This window comes from Capsicum annuum, unplaced genomic scaffold, assembly GCF_002878395.1.
Source record: "Capsicum annuum cultivar UCD-10X-F1 unplaced genomic scaffold, UCD10Xv1.1 ctg78182, whole genome shotgun sequence".
NCBI lineage: Eukaryota > Viridiplantae > Streptophyta > Magnoliopsida > Solanales > Solanaceae > Capsicum > Capsicum annuum.
This window is the reverse complement of record NW_025888649.1, coordinates 31,040-44,659: the sequence shown is the minus strand read 5'-3', so window position 1 is coordinate 44,659 and position 13,620 is coordinate 31,040. Positions and strand designations below refer to the sequence as shown.

Here is a 13,620-nt window from a genome sequence, read left to right as displayed (position 1 = left end):
ATATATATGAAGGCTTTTTAAGTGTGTCCACCAAGCTTCTAGTCACATTAGTTGTTAAGTGTGTTATGTGTACAAGTGTCTAATCACTGAAGCTTTATACTGTTAAGAAGAAATTTTAACTTTCTAATGTTTGTATTTAAGAAAAAGTATGGAAAGCAAGATATTTCACAAAACACCAGCAATGTCAAAAAATGTACTTGAAAAAAACAAATAAACACATGGTTCTCTCAGTAGCAAAAGAACTCAAAAACTCCCTTCCCCCTTCCCCCTTCCCCAGAGCCTGGGGAAACATATGTTGGACACACATCAACAATTTCATTCAACACAACTACTGGCAAAGCATGTCGTTCCCCCTCATGTGTTCTTCTTATCCTAGAACTAGGCTTCTAACAGAAAAAAAACTGGTTCATATCTTGCAGCATTGCCATATTTAGGCGTACTGTACTTTCAGCGCACGCCAGCAAGCTTCCCAACTGCTACCTTCTAATATAAAGAAACCATCAATTTCAAATATTCCCTGTCGTAGAAAATAAGGCACACAATTACACATCTTTGTCTATTCGATAAAGGGATGTACATTTATAAGTATCTTTAAAAACAAAATATACTTACAAAATCTGATTCTTGCCGTAGGTGCTATGCTTTTCACAGGTTACGTTCCACTCCCTGGACACACCGAGAGTGCACTGAGTAGTAAAGACAGCTACAGCAACAAACATTGATGTTGGGAATCTAAGAGTTTTGTATTCAAATAGACATGGCTCGATCAAGAAAAAAGACACGAGCTCCACCTAATTTAAATAGTGAAAAAAAGTTGTATGAGTAGTGATTCAGATTGTTGCGTTACTTCTTTATGTGACAAAGACGTTTAACTGACCTTCTTATCAGACTGAAAGTCTTTAAGGAACCGTCGCATAAACACATAAGTTGTAGGTACTATAATGTTGAACTGTAAGGCATTAACCATCAACTTCTCCTGTGGATATAAAAATGATTGAAATCATTTAGTGAGGAAGAACAAAATAGAGATACAAGTCCTGAAAATGTAAGATTTTGGTCTTTAAACTAACCATTTCAAGCACTTCTTTTCTAGCATAAGCCTTGTCAGAGATCAAAATTAGATCCTCCACTACAGGTACAGAAACCTCTTCATACTTACAGGCAAGAAGCAAAGTTGTTATTCCAACAAGCTGAAGTTTTTCCCTAATCACTGACTGAACTGCCAGGAATCTATCGATGAGATTCATAGCCAAATACAAGGTATCCTCCATCAGATCAAACTTGTAGTGAACCTATAAATTGGATTAGACGTTAAATGGCACCTAAAATTATCACATTCTTCTTCATAAAACTTAGAAATGACATGCAACAGCAAATACTAGATACCTCAATCAGTCCATCAATTAGGATACCTCTCATCCTCTTATTGATATCAAATTGTTGTTCCATATAGTTTGGACAGACGCAGCCAGCAATCTACAATTGAAAATGACATTAAAAGAAAGGGGTAAAAAATACACCTCCATTTCTTTCCAGATTTCCAATTAAAATTGAAACAATAATCACCCTTGATAGAATAGCATCACAATAGAAACAACCCAAGTATACCCTCCATGTTTCTATATATCCTATGTTCTGCACCTATTATTTTACTAACTAAAAATTGCAGTCCATATTGAAATTAGACTAGATTTTATGAGTAATTTGGCAATCTATTAAGCTTAATGAGATCCTATCCAAAAGAATTAGATAATCAGTTGAAAAATATGGGACTTCTGCTAACTCTACACACCATAATCCTAATGAGTATGTACAACAACAACAACAAACCCAGTGTATTCCCACACAGTGGGTAATAAGCATGTACAAGTTATAAACAAAATATAACTTCAAACAAACAAATAGGGAGAGTGGAGATAACATATCTACCTCAGCCTTCTTGTAGTAACCATAGATGTCATCAATGTATTCCAATACAGTGAGTTCATTCTTTTTATCAGAACTATCTATGTCCACAACTGACCAATCTTCTGCATCTTCCATCTCAATTTCCTCATCCTGAATAAAAGATTTAACACATTAATGGAAATTCACAAGAATTATATTCATAACCAAGATATATAGATCATATAAGCTTACCATCCTATCGATTTCCTCCATCATTGCTTCAGTATATTGCACAAATATTGACACGTCAGAATAACCAGTGGCCTTGTAATCTTCAGCATTGATAATAATGCAGTCTTCTGTTTCATTTCTAATTGGTACCACTGGGATTGGTAGATTTATTATTTGTTGATATACAATGTTAACAGCATCTCAGTTATAAAATAAACTAGGAGGGGATAGACACTATACCTCAACTGCTGGTTTCTGCTGTTTGTTAGCGATTATTGTAGCTAACTTCCTGAAATGTCAGTAACCCCACATACAAATTAAAAATTACTCTATCTTCAACTCCAACTTTATAAATTCTACCGCCAAGCGCCTACTTAGTATCATGCAACCAAGAAATGAGCCAAATCTTGTGATCGGACGATGAATTGAAATAGGAGAGATCTTATTAATAGCATTGGCTTTGTTTCTACAATGAAATGAAAATAAAGTTAAAATAGGTAGAAAAATCAAGATTAAACTAAAAATTGAATGACCCACTTTCGCCCCTCTAACTATACACCTGGCTCTACTAGTGGATAAAAAAGTTACAACTTTACACCAAAGTTACAAAGATAGTAGGTAGATATTAGCCAATCCAAATATAGATTAGGATAGTAAGTGATAATACCGTGTCATTTAAAGGTCGACCACAAGTTGCAAGTGAATAAAATCACTCCTTTGAATCCACACCACAAGAGCCAAACACTAAACATTCGGGCAGCATATCTTTTTCTTTAACGTATATATTTTTGGCACTTAAAATACATGAAAAAAGAATACAATTAGAATATATGTGTTACCATAATTACAAAATGACAAAATAAAAATCTTAAAGATAGTAAACCTACCATTTTGACGTATTCAATCCACACTCGATGAACGCCCAAAAATCAGTGTTCAAGCTCGACAGATTATCAAATGTTTCGATGTCACAGATGAAAGGATGCTTCTGATAAAAAATGGATTGCGAATCATCCAAATCAAAATCTGCCATATATGGTACCTAATTTCATCAAATTTCCAAAAAATCCTTTCTCTAACAATAACAACTGTGTGTCATCCAAAAAGCTCGTTATCATTGTATGATAATTTGAATCCCTTCTCCAACGGGGGTCTGACTTGAACCAATCATTAGGATCAATAAATTACTCGACACGATTTGTCTTGCTAGACATGATTACCAAAATCTGTAGAGTTATAAAGATAAAAACAACTATCAAATTAAAAATTAACTAAAAAACAAGAATCAAGTCGCAAAATAAAATTCATTGGAAAAAAAAATTGACCCAATAGCTACACAAAACACCTAAAATCCAAATCTAAACAACCTACTGACTGGACAATAGTGAGATCAGTGAGTAGAGAAACCACCCAAAACGCATTTTCATCAAGGTGATGTAGATAGAAAAAAAATAGAGTTTATAAATTAATCTATGCATTGTAGAATGTGATTAATGGAAAAGAAAAGTGGTTTTTAGCTCCAAAAAATTGCTAGGTAACAAATACTTCAAATGCATGCAATAAGATTAAGATAAAATGAGAGAAATTACCTAAAGTGCAGAGAGATGAATGGCAAAATCAAAAACCCTAAAGTTAGAATGAAATTACACTAAAGGGAAGAGAGAAATCCGAAGCTCAAGCTTTGAGATGAACTTTTTTTGTAGCTTTATGAAATTTCTCGTCACCTGAGCTTATTGCAATAGGTAAAACATAAAAATAAAATTAAAAAAAAATAAAAATTGAAAATAATAAAAATCACAATAATAAATTTAAAGAAAAAAGAAGAGTGAAAAAAAGTAGAATAATAAAAGTAAAGGAAAAAATAAAAAGTGAAATTAATAAAAAAAACAAAATTTGAGAGATAAATGAGTATGGAAAGATTAAAAATATATTTGAGGTGCGGAGGGGTAAAATGGTACTTTTAGTATGTTAAAAAGTAAGGAAGGCTATTCTTCAAAGACATTCTTATTTGGGGTCAAATATGTAAAGTCACCCATATTTGGTCTATGGCATGCAATTTTCTGGTGTTTTTGTATTTGTATTTGGGCCTACTAAATGTATGTATATACACATGGGACCCGATCCAATACATGGGGAAGATATTTTTGTATTCTTTATCTTTTCATTTTCTGGGTACTGATAATGGAAAGAAACCATTTTCTCCATTTCTCTCTCTAGAACCTTCCAGTGGTTCCATGGTTACTCTACACTTGATGCCTCATTTTTTTACATATTAACATGGTATCAGAGATAGGTTACTGATAGATTTGGGTTCCCTCGTTCATTTGGTGCATTTTTTTATGATTGGTGAAGTATTTTTTTTTTTGGTCTCTAAGGTTTTCATCATCGATTCTCGATTTTCCATGGTTCTCAAGGGGTTTCTGAGGTTTTCTAGTTTTTTTTCAATGACCGGATGAAATTTGTTCTTCGTCATCGGAGATTCTAGAGTTGCAGTGATTTGTGGAGAATTTTTGGGTTTTCTCACTGGTTAATTGGAGTTGCAATAGTTTTTGGGTTTTCTCAACGGTTAATCAAAGTTGCAATAGATGAGATCATTTCTCTTTCTAGTTTTAAAAGAGGCTAGTATTTTATTGTCATCTTCTCTATTTCGTGATTTGACCAATGGATGACGTTCCATCCTCATCTCCTACGAGTAGGTCTACTGTCTCACCTCAAATTGAGTTTCACAGGGATGCTTATTGTAATACCCCGTACTTTTACCTATCTTGAATTTATCCCAAAAATGTTACAGACATGTTTTAAAGATGGATCCACTTTTATACACATGGAATTTTCAAGATTTTCACTTTTGTCATGTGGGAAATTCAATAAGCTTTCCATCGATATAAGATTCTCCCAAATCCGATAATCGGTAAGAAGTTATGACTATTTCAAGTCCCCATCATAAAATAGTGCCATATTAGTCAGCGGCGCATAGCTCCATAAGCCAAAATGACATTCGTCAATTTCCAGTAAGACTCCGCGATTTCACCACATTGCGGAGGGCTCCCAAATCCCAATTGTCAAATTCCAGTGAAGCTCCGCGATGTCCCTGTGTTGCCCTGTCGTCTAATTTCTCAGTTGTCAAATTCCAGTGACACAGCGCGATAGCGCTGCATCGCGCCAGGGGTCCAAGTCGAGAAATTTTCACAAATTTTAAAAGACGCGTCTAGGGTTAACTGGGTCTTTTCCCATGATTTTAATTCAACCTTAAACATGCAATTTAACCCTACATGAACTAAGGATATCATTATTCACTCTATTTTTCCTAAATTGAGTTGCTCTCTCTCAAGAATAAGAACCCTAGCTCTCAAATTCAAGGGCCAAATCACAAGAACTATCCATCAATCCTTCCAGATTCATTAACTCAGGTATGCATAGTATTCATTCATGGAATCCTTTCATCCATGAAGCCCAAGAATCTCTTTTCAAAGTTCAAGTATATGGATTTTTATGAATTCCATGTTGGGTTTGTTTTTATTCATGTTGATAACGACCAATTAAATTCTAATCCATGTTTGGTGATAAATTTTATGTGGAATTAGTTATTATATATGTAGATTCATGTGAACCCATGTTTTAAACCCTTGAATTGTGAAACTAGAATTGAATCATGATGTTTACTTGTGGTGCAATGTAGTCTACATATACTATGCTCACTACGTGTTTGATTAAATTCCTATGGGAAGGAAAAGTGCCATACTAGTATGATAATATGAAATCCCCATTCATATACAAGTTTATGCATGTCAAGTGTTTGATAAAATGTCTTAGTCAATGGATTATGGATATGTGTGTAGCCATTGTTGTGCTTTAGAATTTATGCCATGAATTACTTTTACGATATCGAGTGCTAGGGGTATTTAATAACCGATAATTTAGCTATGTACCTAGAGCTAGTGTCATGTTTTCATGATATCCTCAGTCAAGCCATGATCCATAGAACTCAGTCGGTCATGAGACTCAGGAATACTCAGTAATTCAGTAATCTCAATAGTATTTCATCAGTTAATAGAACTCCATGAATTTAGTGTAGTCCAGTTCAGTTAATCATGTTCATTGTCTATTCAGATGGGAGTAGAAATTAGCACCGAGTGAACCCAAGGATGAAAACACACTGTCAGATGAGGGTGTGATTCTTAGAAGCAATCCTTGCATTCTAGAACTATGTAACTAGCATAGGTTGAGACATCAACACTGTCAGATAAGGGTTGATGAGGTGGATAAGCACTGTTAGATGAGGGGGCCACTATTCTCTTTTGGGGACACTGTCAGATGAGGGTTACCCACAACTTGTCCTTACTAGTGGCGCGGTATTAGACCCTTCTACTTAAGGTTATAGATTGGACCCCAACTCAGCTATAATGCGTTATTTGGGGCATGTCAATTAGATGATTACTTCCCACAGTTTTAGTTATAGAATTTAGGACTGTCAGATACAGTCAACTCAGAATAGTATGGAACTTAACTAGTTCCATTAAAACCTAGACTGTCAGATACAGTTGCTCAGTATTAGTTATACAGTTATCAGTATCTCATGTTTTCAGTACTCAATCTCAGAAATCATGTTATCACAAACTCAGTTACAGTTATTATGTAATCATGCATGCATTCTCACGTTCATGTTATCCAGTCAGTTAGTATAGTTCATGCATGTGAACCCTTTGCATTCAGCCTACCTCACATGCATACCAGTACATTCAAATATACTGACGCATTTACGCTATGGTGTATTATACCATAGGTTAAGAAGCACGAGCTCCAGAGCATCAGTAGCATTCCAAATTTTAGCAGCCAGGTTTAGCAGTGAGTCCTCATCTTTTAAGGACTTGACCCTTACTTTATTTTGTCATTACTAAGTCTATTACAGTAGTTAGAGTTAGTTGAAAACATATCCCATCAACTTCTTATTTAGAAAGTTAGAGGGTTTTCAGACTATCATGTTTCAGACAGTTTATTTAAGTTGTTTTGGGTATTTCATACCCCCCCCCAGATGTTATATTTTATCAGTTATGTTACATATTTGAACCTTATGGCCTTTCAGTTCATGTTTTTGTATTTATACAGTATATCATGCATTATACAGGTACAGATATCAGTCATGGGTTAGCTTGTGGTACTTTGGGGTCATGATCATCGTATAGCATTCCGGGTACAAGATTTAGGGAGTTACAATTATACTCATCCCTGTCACCCACTGTATATTCACCCTTCTGATATTCTAGGGGGTTCACTTGTTGCTATTCTGTTTGACGGCACTGGTTATTCTAGTTGGAAACAGACTATTCTAGTCACTCTTTCAGTGCACAATAAGCTTGAATTTGTTGATGCAAGTACAGTATGACCTTCATCTAATTCTCCTTTGGCCAGACAATGGTAGAGATGTAACGATCTCATTCTATTTTGGCTTCTTAATTCCTTATCTAAGAAAATCTATAAAAGTGTTGAATATTTTGAGTTAGCTAGTGAAGTATTGAATAAACATGGGGATCTTGATAAGGAGGTATTCATGAGGCTCCCTCCTGGTTTGACTATTGATTATCCAGCTAGCTCTTCTTCCACTACTGGTCCTCTTATTTGCAAGCTTCAAAAGTCTCTCTATGGGCTGATACAAGCTTCTAGGAAGTGGTATGCCAAGCTCTCTCAAGCCCTTTACTCCAGGGGGTATACTCACTCCCTCAATGATTATTCCCTTTTCAAAAAGGGTCTGGTGATTCCTTGGTGTTACTGGCTATATATGTTGATGATATTATCCTGACTGGTTGTGATTTGGTTGAAATTGTTGCTCTCAAGTCTTACTTGCATTCATATTTTTGGATCAAAGATTTGGGTTCTCTTAACTATTTCTTGGGCATACAAGTTCTTTATACTCCTTCTGGGGTGTTACTCCACCAAAGGAAGTTTATTTCTGACTTGTTAAAGTTCTACAACAGTCAGGATTGTTCCCCTATGGTTTGTCCACTTGAGCTTAATACCAAGCTTCAGGCCAATGTTGGTGATCCCCTTCCTAATCCTACTGATTACAGATGTTTAGTTGGGAAATTCAATTTTCTCACACATACGCAACCTGATATTTGCTTTGTTGTACAATATTTTATCCAATATATGCAACATCCTTGTGTTCCCCACATGAATGTTGCATTGCATTTACTCAGATATATCAAGGGTACTAGTAAATCTGGCATTTTCCTTTCGGCATCTCCTGATTTGTCTCTTACTGCTTATTGTGATAGTGATTGGGGTGCTTATGCTGATAGTTGCAAATCTATGACTGGTTTTTGTATATTCTTGGGCGACAGTCTGGTTAGTTGGAAATCTAAGAAACAGGTTACTATTTCTCTTTCTTCGGCTGAGGCTAAGTATAGGGCCATGAGTAAGGCGGCTGTTGAGATCACTTGGATCACTTGTCTACGGTCTGATTTTGGTTTATCTAGTCTAACACTTGTGCCTTTGTTGTGTGATAATCAGGTTGCTATCCATATTGCTAGGAATCCCATCTTTCACGAGCGAACAAAGCATACAGAGTTGGACTGTCACTTTGTTCGAACTAAGCTTTCTGATGGACTGATCTCCTTATCTCACACATGCAGTTCCTCTTAGTTTGCTGACATGTTTACCAAATGCCTCACTGGACTTCAACATCATGATCATCTTCCCAAGTTGGGAGTTCTTTCCCCCTCCAACTTGCGGAGGGGTGTTGGAGTTACTTAATACTGGCTTGTAAATAGTGGACCTCACAATAGATATTATATTTATGTGTAGTGTTTTTGTATTTGTATTTGGACCTACTAAATATATATATATACACATGGGACCCGATCCAATACATGGAGAAGATATTTTTGTATTCTTCATCTTTTCATTTTCTGGGTATTGATAATGGAAAGAAACCGTTTTCTCCATTTCTCTCTCTAGAACCTTCCAATGGTTCCATGGTTACTCTACACTTGATGTCTCATTTTTTTACATGTTAACAGTATTTGTAATCTGAAAGTTCTTTTTTTTTTTTACATAATATAGATCGATATGTATTTATTTGTCGATTTACTCATTTTCTAATCCATATCAATTATAGGTGGTCAGATAATTTATTCATTTTTATCCAATTCTTTTTTTATCCACACATATCTAACTCGACCCGCCATTTCCAACCTCTATTTAAATCCATAAACCCCAGATCCTGACTCCACATCTGTGAAAGTGACAGATCCTGCTACAACTAATTGGTTCTTCCATTGATTAATGAACAAAGAATTTTTGTACGAAACAATAAATATAAGAAAACAACAACTTTCAAAAGTAAAAAAAAAAAAAAAAAAAAAAAGTGAATAGGACCTTTTGATCCTCCACACACTGTCAGACCAGCTAAGAAAAAGGTTCAATTTTCTCTTCCATTTACTGTGGCGACGAAACATCAAATTATAATTATATTTGTTCCTTTTTCTACTTCTTCTTCGAAAAGCAGGATAACCTTAAGGGGCTAAGTGATTTTTTTCTATCAGTCGAAACTCTCTCTTCACCACCCTATGGGGATGATCTACAGGATTCATAACTACTTGTCTTACTACAAGACACTTAACCTAGCTAGTTGCATTAGATTAAGTTTAGCACATGTGAATTTAAATTTAAATCCACACTCATTCTTCAAAGGTGGAGTAATCTACATAAATATTTCTATATAGATAGATAGAATTTCCTTATTTCAATCCTTTATTAGCGCTAAAAAGGGGTTGATTTTTCATTAATTAATACATAATAAAAATGCACAACTTGCTCTACTACACAAACACCATAGGAAACCCCAATAAGGACTTTACTTAACTCTAAATTGATTGCATTTACGTATTTAGAAATGGATCAACTTTGTAATTTCTATTTTTAATAATATTTTAGAAATTAAATTCGAACTTCGTCATTTTTGGAGAAATTATCGGAGTTTTAGTTTTACAAAGTTTAAGTTTATTGGTGTGAGATTTTTTTTGATAAGTCTAAGGTTGTTAATGTAGTTGCACAAGTGCTACCGCCATTGTTTGATTGTTTTAATATTGGTAATTTTCATTATGTCATGTCATGATATGATTATCATTTAGAAGAATCATTGATCTATTATGTTCGCATATAGTACATTTGTATGGTGATGATATTCAATCAGTATTTTATGCGCATTTAGATTATTTTATAATAAGATACTATAAAAATTTTAACTTTTGAATCTAAACAGAAAATGCCTACTTAGATTAGAAAAACGAATTTGTAAAAAAAACTAATAATGAACGTAATATGAATTAGCGGTAAAACCTTCATTTACTAACATTATTGGGTATAAAATTATCAATTGTGGAGCTTTATGAACGTTATATTGATTTGATTCTTGAATAGATATCCAACCAAATTATGATATTTGACGCTTTAGCTTATAAATAAGAAAAAGGATAGTTCCGCACTAAAATCTCTGTTATGTGCAGGGTTCGGAGAAGGGCCCCACCACAAGGGTGTGTTGTACGAAACCTTACCTTACATTTGTGCAAGATACTGTTTCTAAATTAGAGTATGTAATTATTATTTTACAACGTTTTGAATAGTTTTTAGGATCTATGTTATCTGTCGATAGCTTTTTATATGAAATATGTATGACAAATCTATCATTCTTAAATTTTGCTTTGTTTTTATATCCTCTTGAAAACTCTATTTGCAACAAATTTTACTAATGGGAGATAAACTTCAAACACAAATAAATTATGAAGAAATAAGTGTTTTTATTGATAAACAATGTGGATACAATTTTGTTTGTTCCTTGATTCTTCTCTCTTGATTTTCTCCATAATTCAAGGATCATTAGTTGTGTATTTCTCAAACAGAAAGATTTGAATTTAATATGAATTTTCTCCATAATTCAAAGGCCGTTAGCAGCATATTTCTCGAACTGTTAGTAAGCATATTTTTTGAACGTATAATGTAGAGTCCACAAAAACTTGGTGGTGTTAATTTATGTAAACTTTTTGTTTCATTATTAGGGAATTAACTTTGAACAATGTTGAAATGTTAAGAGAAAGAAAACTATTTGTTTAAGATGTACATATTTTGAAAGAAACTTTCTTTTCTTACTTGTGCGTTGTTTCTTATTTTAAAAGCACAAAGGTGTTGTATCATTATTATCAAAATCACGTATAGAAACTCATTCTCATAAAGTTTGCATAACTTACTTTATACCCTAAACTACACGAGCAATTATATACCCCCTTAATAATTTTCGAATGAATTAACTACTACCCTAAATACATAATACCACTCTCATAACGGAAAGTGCATTACAAGCACTCACACATCAACGCCACGTCAATGCCACGTCGAAGCCACATAATAAAAGTATTTTTAAAAAATAATTTTATATATAATTTAATAGTAATATATATATATATATATATATATATATGCAACCCCCCGCAAACGTGTTTTCTTCTTCACCCCCCCCCCCCCCCTCCCCCTCCCTCATCTGCAACCACCCCACCCACCTCCAAAATGTTTTCTTCTTCACACTCCCCACCCCTATCCGGAACCACCCCACCCACCCCCAACATGTTTTCTTCTTCGCCTCCTCCTTCCCCACTCCCCTCATCAGCAACCGCACACCCACCCCCAATAAAAAAAAAATTGACCCCGCTCCATTTTCTTTCTTGTGCGTAAATTTCATTTTCATTTTCGTTAAGTACACACCATTTTTCCTTCATTTACACTATTTTCATTAAAGGGGTGGAGGATGGATGAAGCATCGATTCAATTGACGTTTTGATAGATGAAGAAGAAACACTTAAAATGCAATTTCTAGATTTCTCTATTTTAGCAATCAATAGAAAATAAATAAGTCAATGATGCACATATTTTGTGATGAGTTGATGATGATGATGATGATTTTTTTTGGTAATTGGATGTAGCCATTTGAAGAAATTAAATAAAGATAGAAAAAGAATGAAGTGATGAAAGATCTTCAGAGTCTTTTTTTTTTGTTGGGGGGGGGGGGGGGGGGGGATTTTGGTAAACTTTTCTTTTATTTTTTGGTGAAAAAACTTAGAGAAGGATTTTTTAAGGTTTATAGAGATATTATATGGAGTTTAGTAATGGTGATTTTCTTGGAAAAGAGATGATGGAAAAGATGATAGTTGAGGTAGTGAGAGAGGGGAGGGTTAGAATGGAGTGGGGAAAGAAGGAAGGGGGGGGGGGGGTTATTTTCTTTATATATATATTTATATACTAGTCACGGGGGGTCCGTGTTAAGCCCGGGCCCAACCTCAAGATATAAATATAGTATGTAATTTATCAAATAAGTATAATTTGTTCCATAATTTCAACAATATTATTTAGATTAATCATATCTAAACAATAAAATTTCAAAACTATTAAAGTTTTATATTTGTTTGACGCTTATAAGTCTAGATTCGAACTAATATAAAAGATTAAATTTATAATTACTTTTTTATTTTTTTGCTTTTTGTGACATTAAGTTATTGAAAGAGCCGTTCAAAATTTCCTGCAAGCTTTTAAAAATTAAAGCATTGTATAAACGTATTTGCAAGTTAAAAGAAACACTTATTTGTATTTTCAAATCAATATGCAATATAAAAGTTGTTTTCATGGAATGTTTTGAGAACATAACATCCAATAATTCAAATTAAACTTTATCATATATTAGATTAATTTCTTGAATAGTTGCGCTGCTATGGGAATCAATATATATTTTGAGATCTAGAGATTAGAGATTGAATTTAAGTCTTGCAAAACATCTTTAAAAGAATTTTATTTATTAAATTATATGATGACAGTTGAAACTAAAATAGTAATTTTCCTACTCCTTTTAAAAAATATATATATAATTAAGCAATTGAAACACAATGAAAAACTCAATAGTAATTTTTCATATTAAGATGCACCATCAAGTGCAAACATTCATGTCGCAAGGATGAAATACTTCATCTTTATCAAGCACATGCCACTGTTTTAGTGATTAACAAATTTTATAAAATAAATTAAAAAATAATTAAATTTCAATATAAGAAATATGTAAAAAAAAAAAAAAAGTAATCTAATTGTAAACAAGAAGGGATTTACAAAAAATATACTATATATAATTCAATTATAGAGGTTCAAATGGAAATAATCGTTAGATAATGAATGAGGACAAAAATAATAATATGTTGGAAAAAATAATAGACACATGTAGCAATTCCATTGTATAAATATTTTTGTGAGGACTATCAAATCATATCTTATTCTTTTTTATATATAAGTATATAATATAAAAATAGTAATTATTAAAATTTCAATTCGAGATAGAATAAACAAAAAAAATCTTGTGAGAACTAAATAAATTAGGTCTCTCTAATTATTTTTGTTGTTGTTGTTATTTTCACATAAAAGAAGACCACAAATTTTGAATTAATTTTTAATTGGTTAGACGTGGTGTCACTT

At 33.4% G+C, this 13,620-nt stretch overlaps 1 protein-coding gene and 1 pseudogene across 1 annotated transcript; one reads left to right on the top strand and one right to left on the bottom strand.

Annotated features, from left to right (window-relative positions):
- Positions 1–378: 378 nt before the first annotated feature.
- LOC107856255 lies at positions 379–3,151 on the bottom strand (annotated as a pseudogene).
- A 4,515-nt stretch (positions 3,152–7,666) lies between these two features.
- LOC107856256 (uncharacterized mitochondrial protein AtMg00810-like) lies at positions 7,667–8,757 on the top strand. Its single transcript, XM_047405396.1, has 2 exons — positions 7,667–7,785; positions 8,091–8,757. The coding sequence occupies exons 1-2, from the start codon at positions 7,667–7,669 to the stop codon at positions 8,755–8,757; spliced, it is 786 nt and encodes a 261-aa protein (XP_047261352.1).
- The last annotated feature ends 4,863 nt before the right edge of the window (positions 8,758–13,620 follow it).